At 38.5% G+C, this 26714-nt stretch overlaps 1 protein-coding gene across 6 annotated transcripts in view; it reads left to right on the forward strand.

Annotated features, from left to right (window-relative positions):
* cdh23 (cadherin-related 23) overlaps positions 1-26714 on the forward strand; it is a 239459-nt gene that overhangs the window by 3510 nt on the left and 209235 nt on the right. For 5 of the 6 annotated variants that reach the window (XM_046836155.1, XM_046836159.1, XM_046836157.1 and 2 more), the window contains exons 2-3: positions 14715-14808; positions 18359-18433. In XM_046836155.1, coding sequence (XP_046692111.1) covers positions 14727-14808; positions 18359-18433 — 157 coding nt within the window. In that variant the 5' untranslated portion in view covers positions 14715-14726. Of the gene's footprint in view, positions 1-14457; positions 14559-14714; positions 14809-18358; positions 18434-26714 lie in introns of all 6 variants that reach the window. The other variant, XM_046836156.1, reaches the window with a different exon arrangement.

Here is a 26714-nt window from a genome sequence, read left to right on the forward strand (position 1 = left end):
ACGATTTGACGGTATGGCGTATATCGCGAAAACCAAACCAAACACCTGCGAAGTGCACGCATGCATTACGTGATGACGTCTAGTAGGTAAGACTGCACTCTTTCACTGCACGAGTCATTCTTTTAAAATGCATTTAGAATGATCACAAAATTCAAGATACGACCAGAAAATGTGTACACGTTTCAAAAATCAGCCTGATTACAAATGTGATATTGGTTTTATACAACGATTCACTGAACACCATGGTGATATTTGAGAGACTTACGTTTTAGACATGTTTTTGTTATGTTTCACCAACAAAAATAAATTCCGTTCAAAGTCACAGCACCTGAGCAACATGATGATCCTGAATGAATCACCTGTTTAAATGATTCGGTTCAATCGCAACGACTCACTGATTAACAGTGACTTTCACATTTAAAGAATCCTTTTATTTTTTTTTTTAGAATATCGAATATCAGTATTTAACGCTTTAAGACATCAAAACTGATGTATGCATTTGTAGGAGTCAGGAGTCAGCTGTGGCAGCCTTTAAGGTCCCAGCACAATATATCTAATAAAAGCGATCAAATCCAAATAAATATCAAGATATTTTGTCAATATCGCACACCGCTACATGCTTGTATGTCAATGAACTCTAGCCATCATGTGACCGTTGCTAAGTAGGTATTATGTGGGCTGTTTTTTCTCTCCTGAACTATAATGTAGGAGTTCTGACCAGTTTTGAAGTTGATCCGTTCCCCAAAGTATAAGCAATTTAGTCAGGGCTGCATATAGTATATTTTGTATTTAGTATTACTTATAAAACAATATAGAAGTGTGAAAGTAAAATCATGCAGGATAGAAGCAAATATAACAAGGAAGTAAAATGCAACTGAAAATACACAGAAAAAAAACCCCAGACGAAATTACAATTGACTGAACAATAAAACCAACAAACAGAAAAAAAAAATCAATTCCGAAAAACGTATGCCGGATTTTTTATTATGTGAGCTGTATTTTTAAGAGATGTTTATAAAATACCTGAGGAATATTAAATGAAACGGAGAATATAACCAACGGAGGAAAACTTAAAGCTGTTTGTCAAACTGTGTTCCCTTTCCAGGGATTAAAGTTTTACCTCAGGTTGTAGTGGAAGTAGACGATTGCAGCCTGTGTGTAAACTTTGCAATAATGGAAGATTATCATTTCGGAAGTAATGCATGCTTTCACCTGCTGTGGATTTTGGCTCAAAGTGTGCAGCAGTGATGTTGATATGTCTCGTGATGATTTGTGTGCATCACAACAGCGTCGAGAGCTTTTTATCCACCTCGGTGTGGCGGTTTGTTGGTCCAAACACCAAAAATCTAGCTGACAGCGGAGAAACGGTCAGAAACTGATAGACGCAGACAAAAGATGGATTACGAACTAGGTGGGTTCAAAAGAGTTGAAAAGATGAGCTTGTGTAAGTGTAAATGATAGGTATGGGAGTGTTTAATAAAGTGGTCAGTAAGTGTATAAATTGTTAGTGTGTAGAGTAGAAGTTTTCTGATGAATGGAGAAAGATCACGACTAGATCTGCTTTATTCTTCAAGGCAGAACACTGAAGAATGTGTTCCACATGAAATCTTTACATTTCCTGACACTGTTTGTCTCAACCTGGCTGATTTATTGCAATCCTTGTGAATCGTGTGCATCGTGTAGAAGTTTTATAGGAAGCGATAGAGAGAGAGAACAGATCGGAAGTTATGTGTGAAAGGTCCTTTGCGAACGCCCTCTCCTGCTCTGATGGAACTCAAAAGCACGGGATTTAGTGCGTTCAATTACGGGCCGGCTCATAAATAATCAGAGAGAGTCTGACCATAATACCCGCTCACTCCTGGCTTTACGGCATGACAAATCCTCGTTGTAGGTATTTATGTACTGGCTGACAGCTATGGGGAGGTGTGTTTGTGTGTGTCTCTAATGTGTGTGTGTGTGTGTGTGTGTGTGTGTGTGTGTGTGTGTGTGTGTTCCAAACCTTTATAACCACATGAGCCTTTCATTTTTAAGACTACTAATGGTAAAATTGCACAAGATGCTCAATTTTTACCCATAAAACACTGCCGACTCGAGCTATTGTTTAGAAACGGGGATGCAGTTCCATTCAGTACTGAACCTGTTCTTTCCATTTTCCGCCTTTTTATTGTAATGATTTCATCCTGGCTGGGGGTCACAATGTGACACTAAGAGAGAGTTAGAGAAAACTCTGGTATCCAAAAGTTTCAAGTATGGTTTTGTAACATGCTAACAGATGGCCAGTGCACAGTCACAGGGAGCACCGACCTTCCCAAGTCAGTGTACCAACCGATGCTAATCTGACTACACGCATGACCACGTCTGCTATTCTGAGCACGTGCGCACTCGGTCAACGAGCTCTCCTCGCACGTGAGATTCACACCAGAAACAGCATAATCTCACTTCCGCACCCACACTACTACCAGTACTTGGCAGATTTGGCTCCTGCAAACTTCGCTTACTTCTCGAAGATAAAGCTCCAGCTCAAAGGGTTTAACTATTCCAGCTCAAACTATTTTGAAGGTAATATTGTAGATAAATAAAGTTCTTTCTTGTAAACTGAGCTAGTCTCGAAGCTTTTTGAAACCACCTTATAATACCATTCCATTGCAGCAGGACGGCGAAAACTGGAAAAACGACAAAAATGCAAAAAAAAAAAGCAATGAGATGCCAGTGTTAAATTCACCCTGTGTTTTTCCCTTTGGTAAGCTGGAACAATGAGTTTCATCCTGAGCAAGGCTTTTAAATAGTAGTGCCCTAATGGATTCTGAACAATCAGTAGCACACGTTTAAACGAACTTTACATGGACCAACATGATTATGTGTAGTGATATGATCTTGTCAAACTCGAGCGTGATCAAACCTGATATCAGGTAGCATAATGCAAATAGGATCCAACAACTTAAGAAGCACCATAGAAGTGTGAATACCTTCAACACATACAGATAATCTGACAAATGTCTTTTTCTGGCGTCTCAGTATCTCAGATGTCTCACAATTTAGCTTCACGTCCGTCCAATCATGACATCCCATCACAGGTGCAGAAGAGAAATTAGGCTGCTACTAAGCAGAGAGCTACTATTTGGTGGAAAAAACATGGACCCCTCCATGATGTGTGTACTTGAATAAGAGGAACAGTTGCTACTACTGCAATGAATCTTGCATAATAAAAAAAAAAATTGATATTGAATTTTTGAGAATCTATACAGTATCGGCGAACAAAATATCATGATACTCGTATGTATCGATATTTTCCTACACCCCTATTTTAAATGAAGTTATGCTTTATTCGGTGCAGACTCTGTGAGCAGCCACGTTGATGTCATATGAACTTATGAAATTTCCAATAAGTTAGCAAGTGTCTTCCTTTTTTTCCTAGTTAGAGGTGAGAAATTCTGAGGACTCAGTAAAATCTTACTGGACTTTCAGTTTGACACGAAGACTTTTCATGCATCTAAAAGCGATATAACGCTACTATCGGGACCGTGTTGTCTACGTGATAAAGTATAAGCAGGTCTTGAATGGAATGACTTTTGCCCCCTACTGTATGTTGAGGTCAAGGAAACGTGTTAACCAGGACTTTTCTCCTCTCGCTTAATGACTTTATAAGCTTTTCATTTGGTGAAAAAGTGCCCTGTTCTCTTTCCACTCTTCTCTCTTCCTCATTCACAACCTTCTCACAGATTATTTTGGTGGAGAAAAGATAAAAAACTCCGAAGCCTTAGTGGGATGAACTATGAGACGGAGAAAACTTTGCTCTAACTCCCCTTTCTTCTGATGGCTCATTGATTCAGAATCACCCCTGAATTTCATTCCTCCAAAGCTCAAAGCTGACACGACCATGGGCGCAAAGCAAGGCAGAATATTAGGTTTTATAAATATGTCAGCATAATACACTGAGGTGTACATTTCCAGCACATTCCTCAGTGCAGCAGGGATTTAAATGCTTCACCTCTGTGCACAAGTCAATGTATTCAATCAGAACATTATGCTTTATTTAAGCTTTATCATTAAAAATGTAGGAGTATCTTAGATATTATAATGAGTAATGCAATATAATAATAAATGCTTTTCCGATTAGTTTCACTGCAGTTACTCATTAATTAATCATATTTACGGGATAATGTGCTTTAAGATAAATAATTAAGTAATAGTAATTGGAGTTTAAGATGTTAATTAATTTTTCGGTTTCCTTTTCTTTGTTAATATACTTTCCCGATAATGTACTTCTCCAACGACTACAAAATCGTATAATTCCAAGTCTGTTACTAACAACTGTTTTCATTTCATTAAATGTTTTTACAAAAAGATAAAAGTTTGTCCTTGCTGATAAAAATGTCTGGCCTAATGGTTTACATTAACCATTGTCACAGCCATATTGAGTTCTTTTACTGCTTAATGGAACTGCCCAAATGATCCCATTAAGCAGTATAACTCAGTTTATTCCTTTCATACGGTTTTGATTTTGTTGGCTCTTGTCAGTGGACTGCTGCCTGATTGTGTTCACCTGTTCCGTGTTTAGTTTTAATTAGTTTGCCTATTTACACCATGTTGTGTTGTTGTTGTCTTGCTGTGAAGTCTTACTGTGCAGGTTTTGTCATGTCCAAGCCTTGTTTATCATGTTTCCATGAATTGTCTAATTGTGATTGTAGGTTAGACTTAATCTTGGTTCGCTTTCATTTTTTTATTTACGAGGATTCACACCTGCACAAAGCTATATTTATATATATATACCAATCAAGCATAACATGACCATTTTATCCTTAAAGTCGATGTGTTAGAAGCTAAAAAAATGGGCAAGCGTGAGGATTTAAGGGAGTTTTGACGAGGGCCAAATTGTGTTTTGTAGACGACTGGGTCAGAGCATCTCCATAACTGCAGCTCTTTTAGGATGTGTATATATGTATTTATATATATAAATATATATAAAATGTGTGTGCTAATGAAATATTAGATGGATAAAAAATGTAAGCAGTATTACGAAGAAGTGAAATAATATATAAAATTAGAAGACAGATTGGGTTAATGGGACATTCTTGGATAAGTAATATACAGATCGTGAAGATGAAGTCATTTATACTCACCATGTTCTCCACAGAGTGAAGACTTGATCCACTCATAATTGCCAACAGCACACTTCATGTCCAATTTCCTTCCACAATTTTACACTGCACACACTCTCTCTCTCTCTCTCTCTCTCTCTCTCTCTCTCTCTCTCTCTCTCTCAAAATTCTATGAATTTAATTTTTTCTGAACAAAATTTGCAAAGCACTGCCTTATTTGGTTAAATCTGGGATTTGTACATAAGCCTTTGCCCTTTCCTGCAGTGCAGCTCTACAAAACCCCTACTCACAAAGCTAAAAACCTACCTACATTAAGCATGTCGGAAGACACATGTACACACTTTTCTAAATGCCTACAGTCTCAGAGTCTCACTTCTATTGTGGTAGCTTCTCGCACCTTCAGGACTTACCTGATTAATCCTGATGTTCTCACCTTCTGTTGCTTTGGATTGTCCCATGAGAAAAGGTAAAAGATTTGCACGTGTGTATTAACGTACTAAATTACTATACTAATGGGGTTCCGTATTACTAGGAAGGTAATATAGTATGGAGAAGACAGCTTAGTAGCTCAGTGGTTAAGATGTTGGACTTCTGATCTAAAGTATATCAGTTCAAATCCCAGCACCACCAAGTTGCCACTGTTGGGCCCTTGAGCAAGGCCCTTAACCCTCAGGTACTATGTTGTATGAATTAAAAATAATCCTAAATTGCTCTGGATAAGGGTGTCTGCCACTTACCATAAATGTGAAGCTAAGTACTTTATTAAGAGGTGGGATTTAGTAATCATTTAAAGACTCAGCTTTTTAGCCATCGAGGGGAAGTTCATTTTACGACCAAGATCGAAGAACAAACGAGTCTTGGTGCATGCCTTCCTTTTATCTCATATGCTATAGCAGCTATAAACACTTAATTACTCATCAGCTTCTTTTTGGTTCTCTCTTGTTATGGAGGAAACCACAACATTTTTCCTTTGTCTAAAAACTCTTACTCTTCCAGAGCATTGACATGGAAGACTCCTTCCAATCTCCTCACAGAAAACTTTACCGTATTAAAAAAAAATTACACACCATTCATATAGAAAATCTGCCACACTGTTTCTTGTGCATAAATATAAACCTTACTAGCTGACCTGCACTCAATATAGAAAACAAATCACCAATCGGAATCGAGAATTTAATAGCACTGCGGTGTAACAGAAAATACTGTAAAGATCTTAAAGCATCTCTGCTGCTTCTATAGTCTTCCCTCGTTCAGCAACTCCACCTTTCCCCCAATGTATCCCGAGAAAAACGTCTCAATTCGTTTGCGATTGGAGCGAATAAGCGATTGGTCTTTCACCAAGGTTAAGGCAACATAAAACTCTTGCCGATTCCAGCGAGAGAGTGAGGATAAGTCCTGTCAAATACAATCCTCCTGCAATCAATAACATCAAGCGGGAGTTTTTAGGAGGGATCCACTTCTCTGAGGAGAGGAAAGAAATGGAGGAGGAGAAAAAGAGAGAGATTTCATTCCGTTTTCAGCGCTATTCTGAAGCAGCAAACAGAGAAGCCTGACTTTAAAAGTCCTTAAAACTTTTTTTTAGAGCTTCATGCTGATGATAGTGTTTAAAAAATTAATTGATTGAGTGCTAACATCACCCCAACCAGATGGCTTTGGCAGGATATTAAGCTTTTATGGTAGACTAAATTGAAAATGATTACAATTGGGCTATGTTGATAGCTGAAAGTTAAAAAGTTCAACAGCCCATGTAGAGGAATACTGATGATGTGGTTTCAGGTCCCTAATATGCTTTTGAAGGTTGATGCTATTTCGGGGTCGTCTGCAAGAAAATACGAAGGAAAAGTACGATTAGTGTGGTTTCGCTGCAGCTGCCGTGCGTTTTTGTGATTTTGAAATTCTTGCCAAATCTGTGCATTTGGAATACAGATGTTGAGCTCACCTTACCCATGTTACTCCGCTCTATGTACGTTGTGTGAAGAAAAGAAGAAAGAAGAGACATTGCTGTTGAAATGCCAGCTCAAACCATCAAGGATGATGGGTAGAAGATGAAACGAAGGACAGCTCATATAGAAGAGAGAGAATGGACAATGTGAGGTGATGAACATTGGCTTTGACAGAGCGTGGAAAAAGAGTACTGTATCCCACTGTTCACTTGGGTTTCGGCCTGTAAACACCACAGGCTTAACTGGCTACTCGACCTTTTGCTCTGTCTCTTTGGAAAATTGTGACTCACTCCAGATCAGCCACAGGCAGAACAATTAGCAGTTAAAATCAAATTATTCGTAGACGTAACGTGCAAAAAGAAATGTTTTCGAAATGACGATAGACTATATTCAATTTAGTTCATTTTTATTTGTATAGCACTTTTAACAATGAACATTGTCTCAAAGCAGCTTTACACAGATAATGTGGTGGTTAATAGTGAATATGTTCTTTATGAGTAAGTTTGTCCCTGATGAGCAAGTCGGTGGTGACTGTGGCAAGGAAAAACTCCCTGAGATGGCATAAGGAAGAAATCTTGAGAGGAACCAGACTCAAGAGGAAACCCATCCTCATCTGGGTTGCACCGAATGTCCATTCTTGTTGGTCTTTTGTCATTAGTATTTAAGAATCCATGCCAGTTGATGGGATTGATAATGAATAGAAAAGATGCATTTACTTGTCACGTGTACCATTCAGCACAGTAAAATTATTTCTTTAAATATCACAGCAATATTAGGAAGCTGGGGTCGGACACGATACAGCACCCCTGGAGTACAGAGGGTAAAGGGCCTTGCTCAGGGGCCCATGAGTGGCAGCTTGGTGATATCGGGGCTTGAACCCCCTGACCTTCCAATCAGTAACCCAGAGCTACCACCTCCCCCATATTAAAAACTCGACATTTGATTTTATAGGAAACTAATAAAAAGGCAGAAATGGGACTAATCAGCACATCACAATGCTTATTTTTTATCTATGCTCTTTGTTGCATCCGGTGCTTCTATGTCTATTTTCCATTTAGATTTTTATGATCTATTGCCCAAATTGTTCCATGTTCCAAAAATTTTGTAGTACAGGACTCGTTTTTTCGTGCTTTAAGTAAATAAAAAATGTAAATTTAAAGTTTAACTTTATTTGGGTGTCCCCGTTAATGGTTCTTAACATCCAAAAAAACAAAAAAAACAAAAAAAAGTTTTAGATAAATAACCCTAACCCTAAATAAAACACTTGCTTTTAGTGAAATAAAACTATCTAAGGTAGCTTAGGCTACGTCTGCACTAAGGAAGCTAAAATTGAAAACGACATTTTCGTCAAAAAACACTCTGCGTACACACTATATTTTTAAATAATTTTATCCACACTGAAACGTCTGAGAACGCTTACGTCTCTGTACTGCGCATGAGCAAAACGGAATCTGTCTGCGTCATTTATGCATGGCATTTATTTACTTTCTGGTTCTTTAAAAAGTCAAAAAAAGGCAAAGGCAAGGCAATGTCACACGACAAAAAATGCATCATCATTTTCGAAAAATGGCGTTTTCAAATGTATTCACCTTTGGACAATGTTTTCAAAAGGCTAGGTTTTCAGTGAATAAAAAAACGCTGCGTTTCCAGTATATAAAAAACAATCCTAAGCAACGTTTTCATTCCCAAAGCTGCTCAGTCTTTGCACGTTATAGCTAGTTTAAGTATGTTATGCCTAAAATAAAGAAAGGCAGAATTTGAAGCAGCTTTTTTCCCCGAGGTCAAAAGCACTGGTAGCTCTTTAGTTAAAAACTTTGTGCTCATGGCCAGGTTGTGTAAATTCCTCTCATTGTCAGTTATGCCCCTGAGCAAGACCCCTAACCCTCTGCTGCTCAGCTCTGTGTTTGGATTAGAGTCTGCCTTATTAGTGTATGCTAATGATCTTATTCGGTTGCACAAATGTGTATGTGTGTGTGGTATTTTTTTTAATTATTATTCTTTTAAATAACACTTAAAAATTAGTAAAAACCCAGAGCTCAATGGACACAAAGCAAAGGATATAGTAACTTATAGTTTCCATTTATGGAGTAAATGTAATGATGTAATATATCACGGTTTTCACACTGGAGAGTTTGTGTTTGATTTCTCATAAACAAAATAGTAAAATCAGGGAAATTCTTTTACTTCAGGGTTTTGCTGATTAGAATTAAACACCACTATATTAGAATTAAATTAAAATTCCTAACACCATGGCCGTCCAATAGGGCCGACACAAATAGAAACTCACTAGAAACGCACACATTTCAGAGCTCCACGTCTCCCAGATAGTAATAAGGCACCTCCTGTGCACTACACTATGAAGTATTGTTCTATGGAATCTGTTCCAAAAAAGACTTAACAAGCCGTGCTGAACCTAGTTAACGTTTGGTATCTGGGCCCCTTGTGACTCTTTTTGTTCATCACCTGATCTTCAGACCACGATACTTACCTGACGATTTGGATCGTTCTGCATGTTTAAAAGACTAACGATGACCTCATTTGCACGTGCAGCCGTCTGTGTCTGTGTGTTACGTAACACAGTGAAGCTGATCTGTTGAGTGGAGTATAGATGAGGGAGTTAAATGGAAGTTGAATGGCATTATAGGATAATATAGCAAATTAATAAACACACACACACACACACACACTCACACACACACACACACACACACACACACTGCCACACAGCTACTTTTTAATCTATTTTGTCCGCTCATGAGACATGTGCAAATGCATGGTATACATGTGTGTTTAAGGTCCCGCATTGAGACTGGCTTCCGCTTTGTCGTCATCAATACATCAGCAAAAAGCAGGTGAAAAGCTGTCAAACTAAAGAGGACGTACTACAAGATCGCCTGTTGCAGTATACTGAAGGGTTCTGCGTCTCTGTCATTCCTACACCTTCCACCGAGCGACAGCTCGTCTTTCTGATTGAGACTAACGCTAACTCTATCTGTCAACTTGCCAGCGTCAGCTCTGCCACCTTTTTCGCAACACAAACAGCGAGCCTGCATTTGGCGCATTCGTTTTTTTGCCTGCTACCTATGAAAAGGATCCGTGCGGAGCGTCTATTTCAGAAATTACAGACGATCTTCCAGTACATATGACCAGTTAGTAGGCGGGGAGAGAGAACTTTAATCCTGGTTCAGTTGTATAAAAAATCGGAAGTATTCTTAGAAATTGCTCATGCTGTTTTCTGGCAAAGGTGAATTTGACATGCCGCAGAATGAGATTCAGTGTGTGTGTATTTGTGTGTGTGGCAATAAGTGTAGCATGCAGCTCTTCATTCATTATCACACCCAAGAAATACCATGGTGCAAATGAAAACAAATGCCTCTCTCTTTTTTATCATCCTTTCTCCCTCTCACACAAGCACACACAAATACACAAACGCACACAAATACGCAAACACACAAACACAAATGTACTCCTCAATTCATTGCCAGGAATGTAGCTCAAATCCACATCAAGCACTGACATCCAACACAACTCCTTGAGCTTGTTACATAGCGGGTATGTTTTTCTGCGGATAATCTGCAAATATAATTGTAATTGTATGCCAAGTAGAGATAAATTTTTTTAAAACAAATATTCGTGTGTTATTTATGCGTGAAAGTGAGTACAGATATTATAGATTAAAGACTTAAGCCCAAATGTATATTAGAAATAATATTTGTAAAAAAACGTGAAAAAGCCTAACAAAAAATAAACCAACACTAATGTTCTTTTCCCCACAAATTCATTAGAAACCCAATTTAAGGGTAAAAACCTAAATTCAAATCAAGGAATATTTCAGACACTTCAAACACAAAGAATGATTCCATGAGCCTAAGACCAAGCTTTCTGTCGCCGCATCGTTGCTTTAGTCTTCGTCTACGATAAGATTTGAAAACTGGGTTTTTGATTTAAAGCTCTCCGCACTTTCAATTTCAGTTGTTTCCCAAAAGTGGCTGATCCACACTGAAACGTCTGAAAATGTTTACATCCCTGTACTTCGCATGAGAAACCTGCAACAGTTCCTGCCGTTTATTTACTTTCCGGCTCTTTGAAACATCGAGCCAATGACTAAAAATGATTGTTGTCATGTCAGTCATCGTCTGAGAAAGTCTACGTTTTCACAGACCACGTTGCCACGTGAAAAAAGCGTTTTTCGAATTTATCCACATTGGTGTGGACGGAAGGCCAAAACAAAAATATATGCGAAAAATATGCGTTTCAGTACGTTAAACAAAGCAAAGCTTTTGCTTACAGTCTCTATTTAAAAGCCAACAACATTGAGATTGTGAATGTCTAGCCAATATCCAGCAAACTAAATTTTGATTCGGCCCTTTTGTTGCGACTTTTATTCGTAGCTGTTTTCAATGAAGATGTACGGTACAGTATATACTGTGTCTGTGGTGTATACATTGTTTTATATTCGTCTCATGCACTACAAACACTCCTTGTGTGAGAATATGAGCAGTGGAATGCGCTGCACTCTGAACGCGTTGCAAGCCGGGGATCGAGTAAACTCTAAATAATGAATCAGCCTGTGGACAGTGAGGATCGTGTTCCACCTATGGCTCTTTTACTGAGTCATCTGCTGCATGTTTGGCACGCGGAGTTCAGCACTTCCCCACACCTGTCGCATAGTAAATGTAGTCCGCCGCCTCGCTTTACGTCTTTTCTAGAAGACCTTTTAGCCTCAGCTTGAGTGGCTGATTAAGTGTCAGAGATCCCACCTTACACACTCATTACAGCTCTGAATAGGATTATCACGCTCCGTTACGAAAACATACCCCGACGCCGAGCGTTAAGCCTTCGAGCTTCTCTTTTACAATATGCCACATGGCTGTGAGATTTTGTGGAATTGCTTTTTAAATCTAAAGGACAAATGCGTAGTAACCGAGATTTCACAGACAACTTTCTTTTCTTTCTTGCATTCATGGATATTAATTAATACTCATAATGTTATTTATAGTAATATGCAAGTGTGTTCATTGTGACTATACAGTACATCACATATAGAGGTCGACCGATATATCGGTTTTGCCGATTAGTTGGCACTAAAAGTTAATTGTTGAAACTACCGGCTATCGGCAAAAATTCGTACCGTTATTTTCTGCCATCCGGTACGCTGTCATTACAAGAGCGCCCCCTAGAGGCGAATCACTGATGCCATGTGCTGTTTGTTTTTACGTGAAACTGTGCGCTGCACGAAGAGCTCATTATTTGATTAATATAATTATATTTATTAATTAATATATTCACATGTATTTTAAGTCAAGTCAAGTCAAGTTTATTTGTATAGCGCTTTTCACAACAGACATTGTCTCAAAGCAGCTTTACACAAATCAACAGTGATGGTGAATGGTGTGCATTTGTCCCTGATGAGCAAGCCGTGGCGACTGTGGCAAGGAAAAACTCCCTTAGATGTTATGAGGAAGAAACCTTGAGAGGAACCAGACTCAAAAGGGGAACCCATCCTCATCTGGGTGACATCAAGAGTTTGATCATAAATCTTTCAACAATACAGAACACTGGAGAGTGAGAACTAACATGATTACTGGAGTATAAGATTATAAGTAATGTTCTTTCTGCAGTCTTAAACAGTCTATATGGTTAGTAGCTCCGAGTTTTATAAGCTCAGCATTTGTGATCATTTTATTTTTTATTTAGCACATGTTCATGATTCACTATAGTTTTTTATTTTTGTAATAAATTTCAGTACTATTTTACATGAAATTTTTTAATCGGTCGATTTAATCGGTTATCGGCAAGCACAATCAAACATAGCTATCGGTATCTGTAGAATCCACAATCGGTCGACCTCTAATCACAAATCCCTGAAGGTCTTCGGCTCCTACTTTGAGAACCATGGCTTTAACTATTCAATGAACATAATTAAAAATAACTTTATCGAAACAATTCTCAATATGCAATAATGGGGAAAAAACAGCAGTAAGTAATTTGCAGTTCATTTTATTCGTTTTCTGGGAATGTTAGACGTTAATGAGCAATCGTCTATGTATAATGTATATATTATTCAACTATTCATTAAGTGTTAATTAGTTGCAAGCAACAGCTGAAACATTTAGCAATGAGTCATAGAGTGCACTGTTATCTGATATCCTACTTTATCAACAAACACCTCTTATGATCTTCTAACATTACCAAGTGCATTATAGTGGACACTTTAAAATACCCTACACACTGTCCCCTCATGTAGCATCCTCGGTTAATATACACATACACACACACACAGTCACTGATTACCCTGATTACAACATGGGGTGCACTCAGTGGCATTACACATCATTAATTTCTCTTACAATGATTTCCCTTTGAATGAGCTGAATTAAATACACAAGACTGTAATTGAAACTCTTGGCTGATGTCACCTAATTACTCTAATGTTTAAAAAAAGGTCCTGAAAAATCTAGCCATGTTCCATCACTTATTAACCAAGATCCACTTACAGACATTCAGCGAATGTGACCAAATCATTTACCGTAATTTCCGGACTATAAAGCGCACCCATATATAAGCCGCACCCACTGAATTTGACAAAGATTTTTATTTTAAACATCAATAAGCCGCACCTGTCTATAAGCCGCAGGTGTCTACATTGAAACTAATGAACTTTACACAGGCTTTAATGAAAGACAGTGTCTGTTACACGGTGTAACGGGTGAAATATGTTGCGCTTCCTTTAGGAGCATAGCGGTATTTTGGGAATAGCCTGCCGCCGCATTTTTCCGCTATTACTGCGTGTGTGCAAGACGAGGAATATGTCCTCATTATTTTCTGATGCTCATTTCTAAGTTTCTTTGACTGACCCGTAACGCTGTTGCCAAGAATAATAAAAAAGCACGAGTTTTGGAAACCTGTCTGTGCTTATATGATTTCTGTAAATGTCTTTTTTTTCCCCGTCACTTGAACTTGGAGAGTCAAACCTGTCCCAGCATGTCAGTGCCCCTGTGCACAAAGCAAACTCAATGAAGATATTATTGACATGGTTTGGAAGTGTGAAAGATCTCCTATTGTAGCGCTTTGAACTTGTGAACACTTTTGGGATGAATTGGAGTACTGACTCCTCAAACAACTACATCAGTACATGATTTTTCTAATGCCCTTGTGGATGAGAGAGCAGAAATCTCCATAATCAAACTTCAAAATCTATTGGAACGTCTTTGTGGAAGATCGGAGGTTATTGTAATAGAAATTGGAGGCCGAATAAATTGTATGGTCAGGTGTTCACAAACTTTTGCTTATATAATACAGTTACAGTTTAGTCATTTGGTTGTTGTAACTTGCATCAGTGAATCAGTGTTAAAAAAGATTCACTCCTCCAAGTAATTACTTACAACCATGATTGTGTTGAATTTTTTTTTTAGAAGGAAAAAGGCACTGGATGCATACGGGGTGGTATCACTTCTGGAATGTGTCCTGGAATTCTTCTTTTCGAAACATGCCAAAGCACCTTCTGGGATTTGAGGTGCATCTTGTCATCTTCCATTGAAGTTCTTCTGCTTTTATGGCGTGCATGCCACTCAGAACACCTCGAATGACTCATTGCAGCATCACTGTAAAATTAGCGATTTAATAAATATTTTACTTTGTGTGTGTGTGTGTGTGTATGTGTATTGTGTAGTAGCTGCAGGTGATGTGGATTGACGGTTCCGGTGGCAGGATGACGGTGGCCAAGCTGCTGCTCTCTTCCTTCCTCCTACAAGCACTCAGTGAAGGTAGAACACACATACACACACACACACACACACACACACATACACATACACACACACCGAAGTTCAAAGTGGACTCGCATTAACTCGGTTTGCCTCGGCTTGTCCGTTTTTATTCATCCTCTTTCTCTTGAGCTCGGCTCTTTTATTTGTCCCGGCAATGTCTCATTACCTATCTGCTTTTCCACCTGTCGTCCTCTCATCCTGTCTCACCCGCTCAATCAAGATTTCCCACCAGCCTGTCACTCTTCACTCTTCTGCTAGATCAGCAGCTAGTCCTCTTGCTCTATCTTTGTGTGTGTGTGTGTGTGTGTGTGTGTGTGTGTGTTAGACATCTCCAGTCATGCTGAGTTTTCAACACCATGCAACCACGACTTCAAAACGTGCTGAATGCTCTTATTTTCTCCACCTGTCTTCCCCACCTTTACTTCTGCTTCTAACCCTCTCTCTAACTCTCTCTCTCTCTCTCTCTCTCTCTCTCTCTCTCTCTCTCTCTCACTTACCATCTCAGAACTAATAGCCGTGGCTGATCCTATTGGAGCAGCGTTTTCATGGTTATTATCGCTAAGTGATTGTTGAAGGCTCTGTGGCCCCACGAAGAAAACGAGAGAAAATTAGAGATGTCCTGTTCGCTGCATGCATGAACACACCAAGCATAATGACTCGACATCAATGAGAAACAGGGAGAGAGTGGGATAAAGAGAGAGAGAGAGAGAGAGAGAGAGAGAGAGAGCGATGGGGGGTAGAAGTGAAAAGAATTGTAATAAAAAAAAAAGAAAGAGAAAAAAAGAATAAGAGAGGACAAGGGATGAGAAGAATAAAACAGAGAGGGCATAGGTGGACGGAGAGCAGAAGAGAACGAGGAAGAGAAATGAGAGCAAACGACAAAATGAGAGAGAGGAGATGAGAAGTACACTATATTTATGCCATTTACAACGATGAGGGATGGAAGACGGTAGGAGAAAGAGAAAGAATTGGACTAAAACATAACGAGAAAGAGGCAGAAAGATGGACAGAGGAGAAGAATGAGACGGGGCCAACAGTGATAAGAGAGAAGGCGAGCAATACAAGTATAAAAAACATAAAGGAAAATAATGAGAGAATGCAAGAAGAACAATTAAATGAGTGCAAGAGAAACACTGAAAGAGAATGATTGAAAAAAAAGGAGCTGGAGTTCATGAAAGTGCAACAGAGAAGCTCATCGATTAAAAGAAAGAATGGGAAAGTTAGAGATAGTAATATAATTAGAAAGAGAGAGATTAAAAAAGTGAAAGAGTGATAGATTGAAGAGAAATGAAATGAGAAAAAGAAGGGAAAATTCAATGTGATAGAACATTAGCTAAATTTTAAGCATGGAAAAGTTAAGAGAAAGAAAGAAGTAGAGATAGAAGATGAAGGCTTTGAGGGAAACGATGTGAGACTGAATTAGCAAGTCTGCATGAGTGCGGCTTAATATGAAGTGATGAGTCCATGAAGGGATGGAAAGATCCAGGGATAAAAAGATTCAGGGATGGACAGGAACAGGGAGTGACGAGATTAAATATGAGGGCTCTTAACTACCTCTCGTAGCACTTGAGTTCAGCTAAAAGCCTCCCAGAAGCTAAATAGAATAGGTTCTAATAAACAGCATGAGCTGTCTTCACGCTCTAAATATCTATAACAATGAATTATAATTAATTATTATACGCAGAGCAGAACAGTGCCTTAGAAACCAGTGTAATGTTTTCGACTGGGAATCTAATTGCTAATTAGTGAAACGAGACGTGCTATCGGTTCTAGTTAGCATGCTTAAGTGTGGAGCCGTGCCGTCTGCCTCATTTTTCTGTCTGTGTTTATTCACATCCCTCTGCATTAAATGGTACCTCACCACACACACACAAATCAAAGTGCTTCCACATCTTTGGCTGATCTTCCTGACAAAACAGCTTATCTCCTGAATCGCAGATCACACACTCAGGAGATCATCAATTCTGTCTGAAGCTCACAGCATTTAAGTCCTCAATGGACGTGTTCTACCAAGCATTATGTTAGCATGTGGTTTATGGTTTGTTTTTTTTAGCCAGCTAGCTAACCTGACAGGATTTCTGAGCGGTTATTAACTTTATTGCTAATGCTAACCAGAAAAAATAAGGTAACATGCCAGGATTTTGAAAAAGGATTCAAATCTTATTTCTTCAGGTTAATAAACTTCACTACTAACATTAAATAGCAAAGGTGAACTGATGAGAATTTTTTAATTAATAATAAACTTTATTTCTTGTGTATAATGTGAGAAGAGTTTTATCTAAAGGTTGTATAAACTATCACTAATGCTAGCTTGCTAAAAAATAAGCGAGACTGACAGGATTTTAATGCATAGTAATCGATTTTTTACTGAACCAAACTGATGACATGATTTTTAGACCCGCCAAGTAAAATTAATTATTTTATAAGAAGCCAACTTTTAAATTTTTCTTAGTTTTTAGCTAGTTTATGGTAGTCGGATACATTTAAATAAGATATTTTAAGGAGACTTGTCATTCACGTTCACTTGTATTCATAATATTCAAAGTTAACAAAGCTAACGTGAGCTTGTCTCGCTTATGGTTAATAATTAATGACTATGCTAGTTTGCTGGCTAATGGAAGCTAATTTGCCCACATTTCTAAGAGGGAGTTTTCATGAATATTCAAAAGACACCTAAATTGATGTTAAGTTCTTGAAATGTTTAATATGTTTATAATTTTTTTTACAGCTAACTGTAATGCAGGCTAAATACTCGTTTTCTTTTAACCTCATATAACCTCATGTAACCCTCGTATAATCGTATGACCGCGTATAGCTGGGTATTTCTTAATACATTAGGTTATATTAATAAAAAATATGATTCGAACACTGGATAGATAACAAGATAAGTGAGAAAAGTTCCCCCAAACATTAAAACATAAAAGAATATATCAACATTGTGATCCAGGAGTATAAATTATGTGTATTTTTCTTCATATACTATATGAAGAATCGGCTTAAAGACAGGCACATTTTTTGCATTTGATTGTGTGTGTGTGTGTGTGTGTGTGTGTGTGTGTGTGTGTGTGTGCGTGTGTGTGTGTGTGTGTGTGTGTGTGTGTGTGTGTGTGAGGGAGGTAATTGTGTATCTGCTTTATGATGTAAGATTAATGCTCAGAATATACAGAAGTCTGCTTTAATGACACAGATAGGCAAATAACCACCATGGTCTCACACACACACACACACACACACACACACACACACACACACACACACACACACACACACACACACTTTAACACTTTGTAATGATATTGATTAGTGAGATGAAGTTAATGGGCTGGCATCTCACAGGTCTTTATTTCTGGCACGTCAGATCGATTTGCGCTGCTCTTTGGTGCTTCTTATCTGATGTCTCGCAAAACATGGATGCCCCAGTGCATGTGCGTGTGTTTGTGTGTGTGTGTGTGTGTGTGTGTGTGTGTGTGTGTGTGTGTGTGTGTGTGTGTGTGTATGCATGTGTCTACTGTCTGCTTTGTTAATATCTGTCCCTTTCCTCCCATAGCTTTTAACCAACCTCCTCGGTTCCAGAACTACTTCTTCCAGTCATACCTGCTCATTTATGAAAATACTCCAGTGGGTAAGTTAAGCGCGAACACACACACACACACACACACACAAACACACACACACACACACACACGCACACAATACAATACAATACAATACAATACAATCCATTCAACCACAGACATACATAATTGAGACCCAGACGGTTAACATACTCATTATATATAAGTGTGAATCCTTTGAAGTCTTTCTGCCACAAGTCAATTTTCACATTCATTTCTAGCGTTGCTCAAAGGATTTTTATCTTAGTTAGGAAGTCCAATTTATTAGCAAATATTAGATATCTATATTAGCTTCGTAGCTAACTGGATTCTGTGGAAACACTGCAGCAACTACTTTTTATTGTTTTTTTGGTTTTTTTTTTTTGCATTTTTGTCACACAGATCATTCAGTTGATTTAATATTACACAAAGATAACCTTAATAAAAACAAAATGCAGTTTTTAAATGATGATTCTGTGTAAGGAAAAAAGGTGTTCAAACCTACCTGGCTCCATGTGGAAAAAAACAATTCCTCACTCATCCCTTGCTAAATCATGAATGAACTGTGATTAACCACATTTATTTTTTTTGAAAAGCTGAGTTAAAGAAATGGAGAAATTTTCCCACTGTGGGACGAATAAAGGTATATCTTATTTTAAATTCACTTGCCATACCCAGGCCTGATTGCTGCCAGAGACCTGCTGAATAAAGAGATCACTTAGAACCTGTCTGACGCAGCGAAGCACGCAAAAAGATCTCAACACATCATGCCACGATGTGTCTAAAGAAATTCAAGAACAGATGATAAAACAGAAAAAGTGAGATGTATCATGCTGTTGTCTTTGTGTAATATTTAAATTTGCTTAATGATCTGAATCATTTAAGTGTGACAAATTTATAAAAAAAAAAAAAATCAGGAAGGTGGCACATACTTTTTCACAGCATAGAACGTCATACGCTCGCTCTAGGAACTCTGATGTTAAATAAAAAAAAACACCCAGAACCCAACATTATTTCTGTCTGCAATTCAGTCGTCAGGTGTTTACAAGACCTGCTGATGTTTTCACACGTCTGTTACACTTGCAAAGTGATTGAGACATGTGTCTTATGTCAAATGGGTCGCAGGTGTAATAAATGTGAACGAGGAAAATTATATCTTTTTTTCCTTTCGTTTTCTGTACAAAAAAAAAAAGCATTTGAAGGCGAAAATACAGAGTTTACACATATATTGTCTGTACAAAGTGCAAATTGAAAAAAGCCCTTTTGTGATGGTGTGTGTTTGTGTGTGAATGTGTGTATGAGAGAGAGAAAGAAAGAAAAAGGCAGTGTGAAGGTTTTTGGTGCAGTGACTCGCTAAGATGTAGGGCCAGAAACGTACAGGTCCGTGTGTGTGTGTCTGTGTGTGTGTGTGTGTGTGTGTGTGTGTGTGTGTGTGTGTGTGTTGGTGTGTATTAAATCACATAAACTGTAGCTGTTTGTAGAGGTCAAACTATTTTGCTCAGAGGTATGTTCAATAATTGGTCAAAGTTTGTGTATGTGTATATGTGCATGTAAAACCTGACAATGTTACATATGCTGAAGAGCTTTTTTCCCTGCTACAATACACCCCTCTCACACACACACTCACACATCACCTGCTCTGTTTTCCTCTCACCCCTCGCTTTATTCTCTCCTCTAATACCTTTTTCTCTTCTCATTAATTCATTCTTTTCAGTGCCTCCCCATTCTTTCCTGATATTAATCTTGTTCGTATCAAATGGATGAAGCATGAACGCAGCACCTATAGTCCAGCCTGTTTGTGGTTGTGTATTCAGGGTTGATTTTCTATTGTTTTAGGAGCTAGTCACCTACTTGCTACATCAAGGAAATCTGATCTAGTTTGTGGTCTTGTCTTTCTAGCCGGGTGAATTTGATTCACGTTTGGTGAGAAAAGCATGGCACCTCTTTGGTGTCATTAAATAGCACATTACACGGTGGTATCAAAAAGATTCAAGACTAGCTATGTTTACATGAAAGCACTTTATTGTGTTGCGCTATGCACAATTGTGTTGCACTAGGTTCACCCACTGTCACCTCTAAAATAGTCCCCTTGCACAGCGATTCAGCGCTCCCAGCGTTCCTGCCACTTCTGGAATGTGTTCTGGAAGTTTTCTTTTCGAAGCGTGTCAAGCCCCTTCTGCTATTTTTCGCTCGATCTCCGCACTGGTGTCAAAACTTCGACCTCTCCTTCTTCTGGTAGAGGGCGAAGTCTGCAGGAGGCAAATCTGGCGGGTAGGGTGAGTGCGAAAGTGAGATCCTGTTGTTTCACATGGTCAGAATAGCAGACGTGGTAATGCGTGGTCAGAATCGCACCCGTCCCGATGTACACAGGATGATGTCTTCTAGCACATTGACTTATGCAGGTCGGTGCTCCCTGTGACTGTGCGTGCAGCTTTCTGTCGCCATCTGGTGGTGTGTTACAAAACTTGTATCAAAGCTTTTTAATACCACCTATAATTATGTATTATTAATTACAGCCATTTGACCAAAAATGATCACTCCAAAGATAAACCTGTGGCCAGTTTTCTAACGTGTCCACAGATGCACACCTGACATCCAGGTTCGAATGAAAGGGCTCCTCAAGGCTTCTTTTAATATTGAATGGTTTTAACTTTCTAAAATAAGGTCCATGTGAAAGTGTAAAGCAAGCTCTTTTCTTTTTTTTTTTACTGGGTTCCACAGAGCCTTTTGGGAGCTGGATTTAGCTTTTTGTTTCTGAAAGTAAACTCAGTCATTAAAGCTGTTTCCTCAGATGTTTTCTCTGTAATGTTCTCTAAGCAGAAAGCATTATGATCGGTTTTGCAGGAACGTATTGACTTCTGATCATGAAGCGCTTGGGAAAATGATAGAAAACATCTTGCTATTAGACTCACTACAACATGATTTATTTATAATCGTAGATTCGAAGCTAGAAAATATAATCTATATAATGCTAAAAGTCCGAAATTTGACCTCCACACTGAACTCGTGCTTCCTTCAAGGTTAATTTGCAATTCACTCCGTCTCTTTCTGCTCTGCTCTTACATTCTCCTTACGCCACCCTTCTCTCTCTTTCCCGTTCCCTCTCACCATCCATTTCATCAGTATAAGGATGACTCCGATGATTGACAAGGCAATTTGAGAGTGTCAGCTTTTTTCTTCACCTCGCCCGGTGTTGTCATGAGGCCCAGATCAAAAAAAAAAAAAAAAAGGTATATCGAACTGAGCCACAAATTCACCGCTGGCTCAGAACGTGGACACCGACATGCTGTCACCTTTACCTTAAGGTTGTGTAGCTGAAGTGTGTGTTTGAGTTTGTGTTTGTGGTGCGAGGTATATCCTGAAGTGGATTTTGTAGGAGGTCAAAAGTTTGCACCCGCTTCACTTCGTCTGAAGCTTTTCCACTTCGGTGCAACTGATATTACAATGAAAGGTAATGTTGCTTAACCTGATTCGATACAGGGAATGGTTATTGTTGGATTTACCATTTTTTATGTTGAGCTCAGTAGCTCCTACTTTTATACCAAAGACTGTAGAAAGAACATTTACTTATAATCTTATACTCCAGTACTCATGTTAGTTCTCACTCTCCAGTGTTCTGTATTTATGATCAAACTCTTGATGTCACCCAAATGAGGATGGGTTCCCCTTTTGAGTCTGGTTCCTCTCAAGGTTTCTTCCTCATAACATCTAAGGGACGTTTTTCTTGCCACAGTCGCCACAGCTGCTCATCAGGGATAAATGCACACCATTTACCTTAACTGTTGATTTCTGTACAGCTGCTTTGAGACAATGTCTGTTGTGAAAAGTTCTATAGAAATAAACTTGACTTGACTTAACTTATGTAGTATTATGTATTAAAGCATGGGTCTCCAACCGGAGGTCTGCGGCGGTGCAGGGGGTCCGCTAATTAATGTTAAATCACAAATATTATTTTGTTAAAAAACAATAAACATGGCTTGAAAGGTAAAAATATTTAATTTTAAAAATATTATAATTATTACATTCAATTAATTGTCCACCTGACATTAAAAGGAAAATGTATGAAACTGCAAATCTATTTAATTAAAAGTCACCTATGAACAGCTCAATAACTTTTAATTGCAAAATATATGTTTGTTTTGATGCATAAATCTTTTTAAAAGATGTGAAATTATACAAAAATATACCGACAATGATGCAACAACGACACAATTCTAATCTTCTTAACATAAAAAACTGCCGTAATATGATTGGTTTCTATTAAGATCAGTTTCTGTGTTTGACACATTTTGTTTCAGGGGGTCCCTGCCCCATATCTCTATCGCCTAAGGGGTCCTTGACCTGAAAGACAATGAAGACCCCTGTATTAAAGTATTATAATGGATTTTTTTTAAATATCAGATTTTGTACTACTAAGCCATAAAAACTGATATTTGTTCAGTGAAGGAATAAAGGCAGACATTTGCTCTGCTACTTTTTGTGTGTAGAGCTGGACAGGTTAACACACACACACACACACACACACACACACACACACACACACACACACACACACACACACACTCTGTCCTTTTTGCCCTCCTTAACATACATGTTTGTATGATGGTGATGGCTTGTTTTGGGAGACTGTGCATGTGTGTGTGTGTGTGTGTGTGTGATCGGACGCTACCAATTTGTCAGCATTATGGTTTATTAGTGTCGCAGATGTCCTCGCACAGGAGGACTTCCAGAACATCCGCTGAGTGACAACACACTGAATCAGCCGCCTACTGGAGTGTGTGTTTGCGTATCTGTGTGTTTTGCTCAGAAGGAATGCACAAGAACGGGTCAAATTAAATAATAATTAAATTATTCAGTCATTTATTATATAAATAAACATATTTTTTCAGCCAGTGGGCTTAATTTAGATGAGCTAGAGATGGGAAGTAATGAAGTACAAATACTTTATTGCTGTTTATTGCTGATTTTTCTGGTATCAGTACATTACTTCACTGTAACCTTTCACTTTTATTAATTAGTTTTTACTCAAATATCTGTTTTTACTTCTTGCATTTTTAAACCCGGCTCTTTACATTAGTTTTAATCTATTTGGTGAAATTATCAATATTTTAATTTCTTATCGCACACCGTTATTAACCCAGCAACCTGTTTCTTGGCATTGCGTGGCTTTTTCAATCTACCACTGTTGTATCATTTCATGGCTTTCACGCACCAGAGACGCTGGATTATGATGCTAACAACGAGCGCGGCAGAAGGCAACAAGAAATATGGGGCTAACGTGGATGAGACAGAGGAATTCAGCGATGTAAACATGACGTAGAACAGCTCCTGATTCATGATCACCTGATCATCATCTTTTTTTTCTCTGCTTGTGTTCTATATGGTGGATGTTCAGCCTGGATACATTAATTACATAACAAAATGTTAAATTTTTATGTATTCATATATTAATTTAGTGTCAGGTCTAGTTACCAGCATGACACTAAAACATGTGGCTACTTCCTCAAAATCCCCACATTTCTTTATTTTAACTTTTACTTTGTCCTTTAAAACATGAGCATCTGTACTTCTACTTAAGTGAAGGACGTGTGTACTTTTGCCATCTCTGAGAAACACTCAGCAATGTTACACTTAATTAAAATGATACTTTGTTGACCTGATAATACACTTAACTGCGACAGCTCTGGTGTTAAATCGATCTATATACACTATTTTAACAAAAGTATTGGGAGAGTTGACTTTTCCAGCCTTATGAGGTTTTTCTCCAAACTGTTACCAACTCTACTGAATACCTTTGCAATGAATTGAAATGCTACATTACCTGACTTTACTAAACTTGGCTGAATGAGCACAAATCTCCACAAACACACTCCAAAACCCAGTGGAATCTTCCCAGAAGAGTGGAGGTTATTATAGCAAATGGAGGTATATCAACTCAATGGTTAGGAGATTGGACTATGAATCGGAAGGTTACAAGTTTAAATCCCATATTGGGCCCTTGAGGCCCTTAACCCTCAACTGCTCAGCTGTAAGTTGCTGTGGATAAGGGCGTCTGCCTAATGCCTTAAATGTAAATGGGGACTAAATGTGGAATGGGATTTTCAAAATTCGTGTTTTTCTCTCACTGTCCTGCCCTTTGTTTAATTTTGATGAATAAATATTATTATTTAATACAGTCCATGCTGTATATACGTGTATGTTATGACTTAAAAACACTGTGTCTGAGTTTACATAATGCACATGATTCCCTTAATCCCTTAACTCCAACAATTTATTACAGGCCTTGTAATTCCGCTGAGGCCGCTGTGTTTGCCTACTAACGAATTGGCAAGTGACTTCATTAGACTAATTAGTCAGTTAGCTAACTGTAGCAGATGCATTCGTCTGTTGAAATGACAGAACGCTTTGGGTCCATGTGGCGTTCGGTAAAGGGCATTCTGGAGATAAGCATAATGGTAGTTTAACGGCGCCCTCCAATTTCACTTGGCACCGACTTTTTTTCTTAATGGCAGGAAAGGAAACGAGGCAGTATGATAAACAGCTCAGACACGGAGGAAAATGAGAGCGACTGAGTTAGCCAGTTGTGAATTGTGTGTTTTTTTTTTTCCCAGAAATTCCTGAGAAATTCCTTTTCGATTCCTCCTGTGAATGCCAATTCAAAAGTCCATCGAGTGCTAAAAAATAGATTAGTCATATTAAAAATATGACAGATTGTAAATAAAATAAATGAAAACAACAGAAAACGGTGTCGCGGAGATGGTGAGGTGTTCATTGATTAGCCTTTGTGCAGGTTTAGCGTCATCATAGTGAGCCGATTGCTAACGTTCAACATTAAAGGTTGCATATTAATAATTCACCGTTCGTTTTGTTAATGAGTCGGGTAAGCGACGTGGCGCAGCGGCTCGAGCTGCGCCATCACAGCTTCACACTTCGATCCTGAGCTCTACCCGTGTGGGGTTTCACATGTTCTCCTCACATCCCTGTGGATTTCCTCCTACCTTCGGACCTATCATGACCATACTCACGCTGTAGTCAAGATAAATTACTAATTGGTAACAAATTATTTAGCATAATGACGTGACAGTGAAGTCGAACTCGAAATACAATCATGTATAAGATGTTTGTTTTCAATGACAGCGGCTTTGACTAACAACAGCAAAACGTTGTCTTATTATCTGGAGGAGAAAAAAGAGGCTGGTGTGAAGCAGTTTGTAGATGTTATAATGTACATGATGATGGGAACAAACTTGCATTACAGACGTTCCACACCGTTAAGTGTAACTATAAGTAAAATAAAGATGTATGATGTGTCTGCCGCACCCAATCATGCAATTCTTTTTTACAAAAAAGTCGTTAAGAACTAATAACTACTTTGTGATATGCATTTACTGTTTATTAAGTCAGTGTTAAGAACACTGCTAACTGATACTTCCTTTATCAGCTATTAACACCTCATATATATTTACAGTCTACATGCAGCTGATGAACAGACGAAAAGGATCATGCTAGAGGAAATACGTAACATAGGAATATAGCAGTACCTGATCCTTAGATCCTTAGAGCTGCTCGAGCAAGCTGAATATGTGGACGTGAATAGAAATTAAGATTTCTGTCATTACTTTATTGTTATTAGCAAGTCATTAGACGCAGTGATAATGCAGGAATAATGCGGGACATACTGGGAAGTTCTTGTAAGTTTATTTCTTTATATGAGTAAGCACAAGTGGGTAAATATGCAAGTATGTGACTTGCTTATAAAATGAATTTGCAACTCGACTGTTATTCCAGTCTGCTATTAGCTACTGTCGTAACCAAAGCATGATTTGTTAGCTTTAAACATCTTTAATATACACCGACCAGGCATACCGTTATGACATTATAACATTATGAGCGGTAAAGTAAATAACACTTATTATCTCTTCATCATGGCACCCGTTAGTGGGTGGTATATATTAGACAGCATGTGAGCGTTTTGTCCTCAAAGTTGACGTGTTAAAAGCAGGAAAAATGGGCAAGCATAAGGATTTGAGCGAGTTTGGGGGCCAAATTGTGATGTCTAAACGACTGGGTCAAAGCATCTCCAAAAGTGCAGTTCTTGTTGGGTGTTTCCAGTCTGCAGTGGTCAGTATCGATCAAAAGTGGTCCAAGGAAGGAACAGTGGTGAACCAGCAACAGGGTCATGGGCACGTGGGGAGCGAAAGCTAAGAGATCCAACAGATGAGCTCCTGTACCTGATATTGCTGTAATGCTTGACAGGTCAGGACTATTTTGCAAAAGGGGGACCAACATGATATTAGGCAGGTGGTCATA

This window comes from Silurus meridionalis, chromosome 2 (assembly GCF_014805685.1).
Source record: "Silurus meridionalis isolate SWU-2019-XX chromosome 2, ASM1480568v1, whole genome shotgun sequence".
Classification (NCBI taxonomy): domain Eukaryota; kingdom Metazoa; phylum Chordata; class Actinopteri; order Siluriformes; family Siluridae; genus Silurus; species Silurus meridionalis.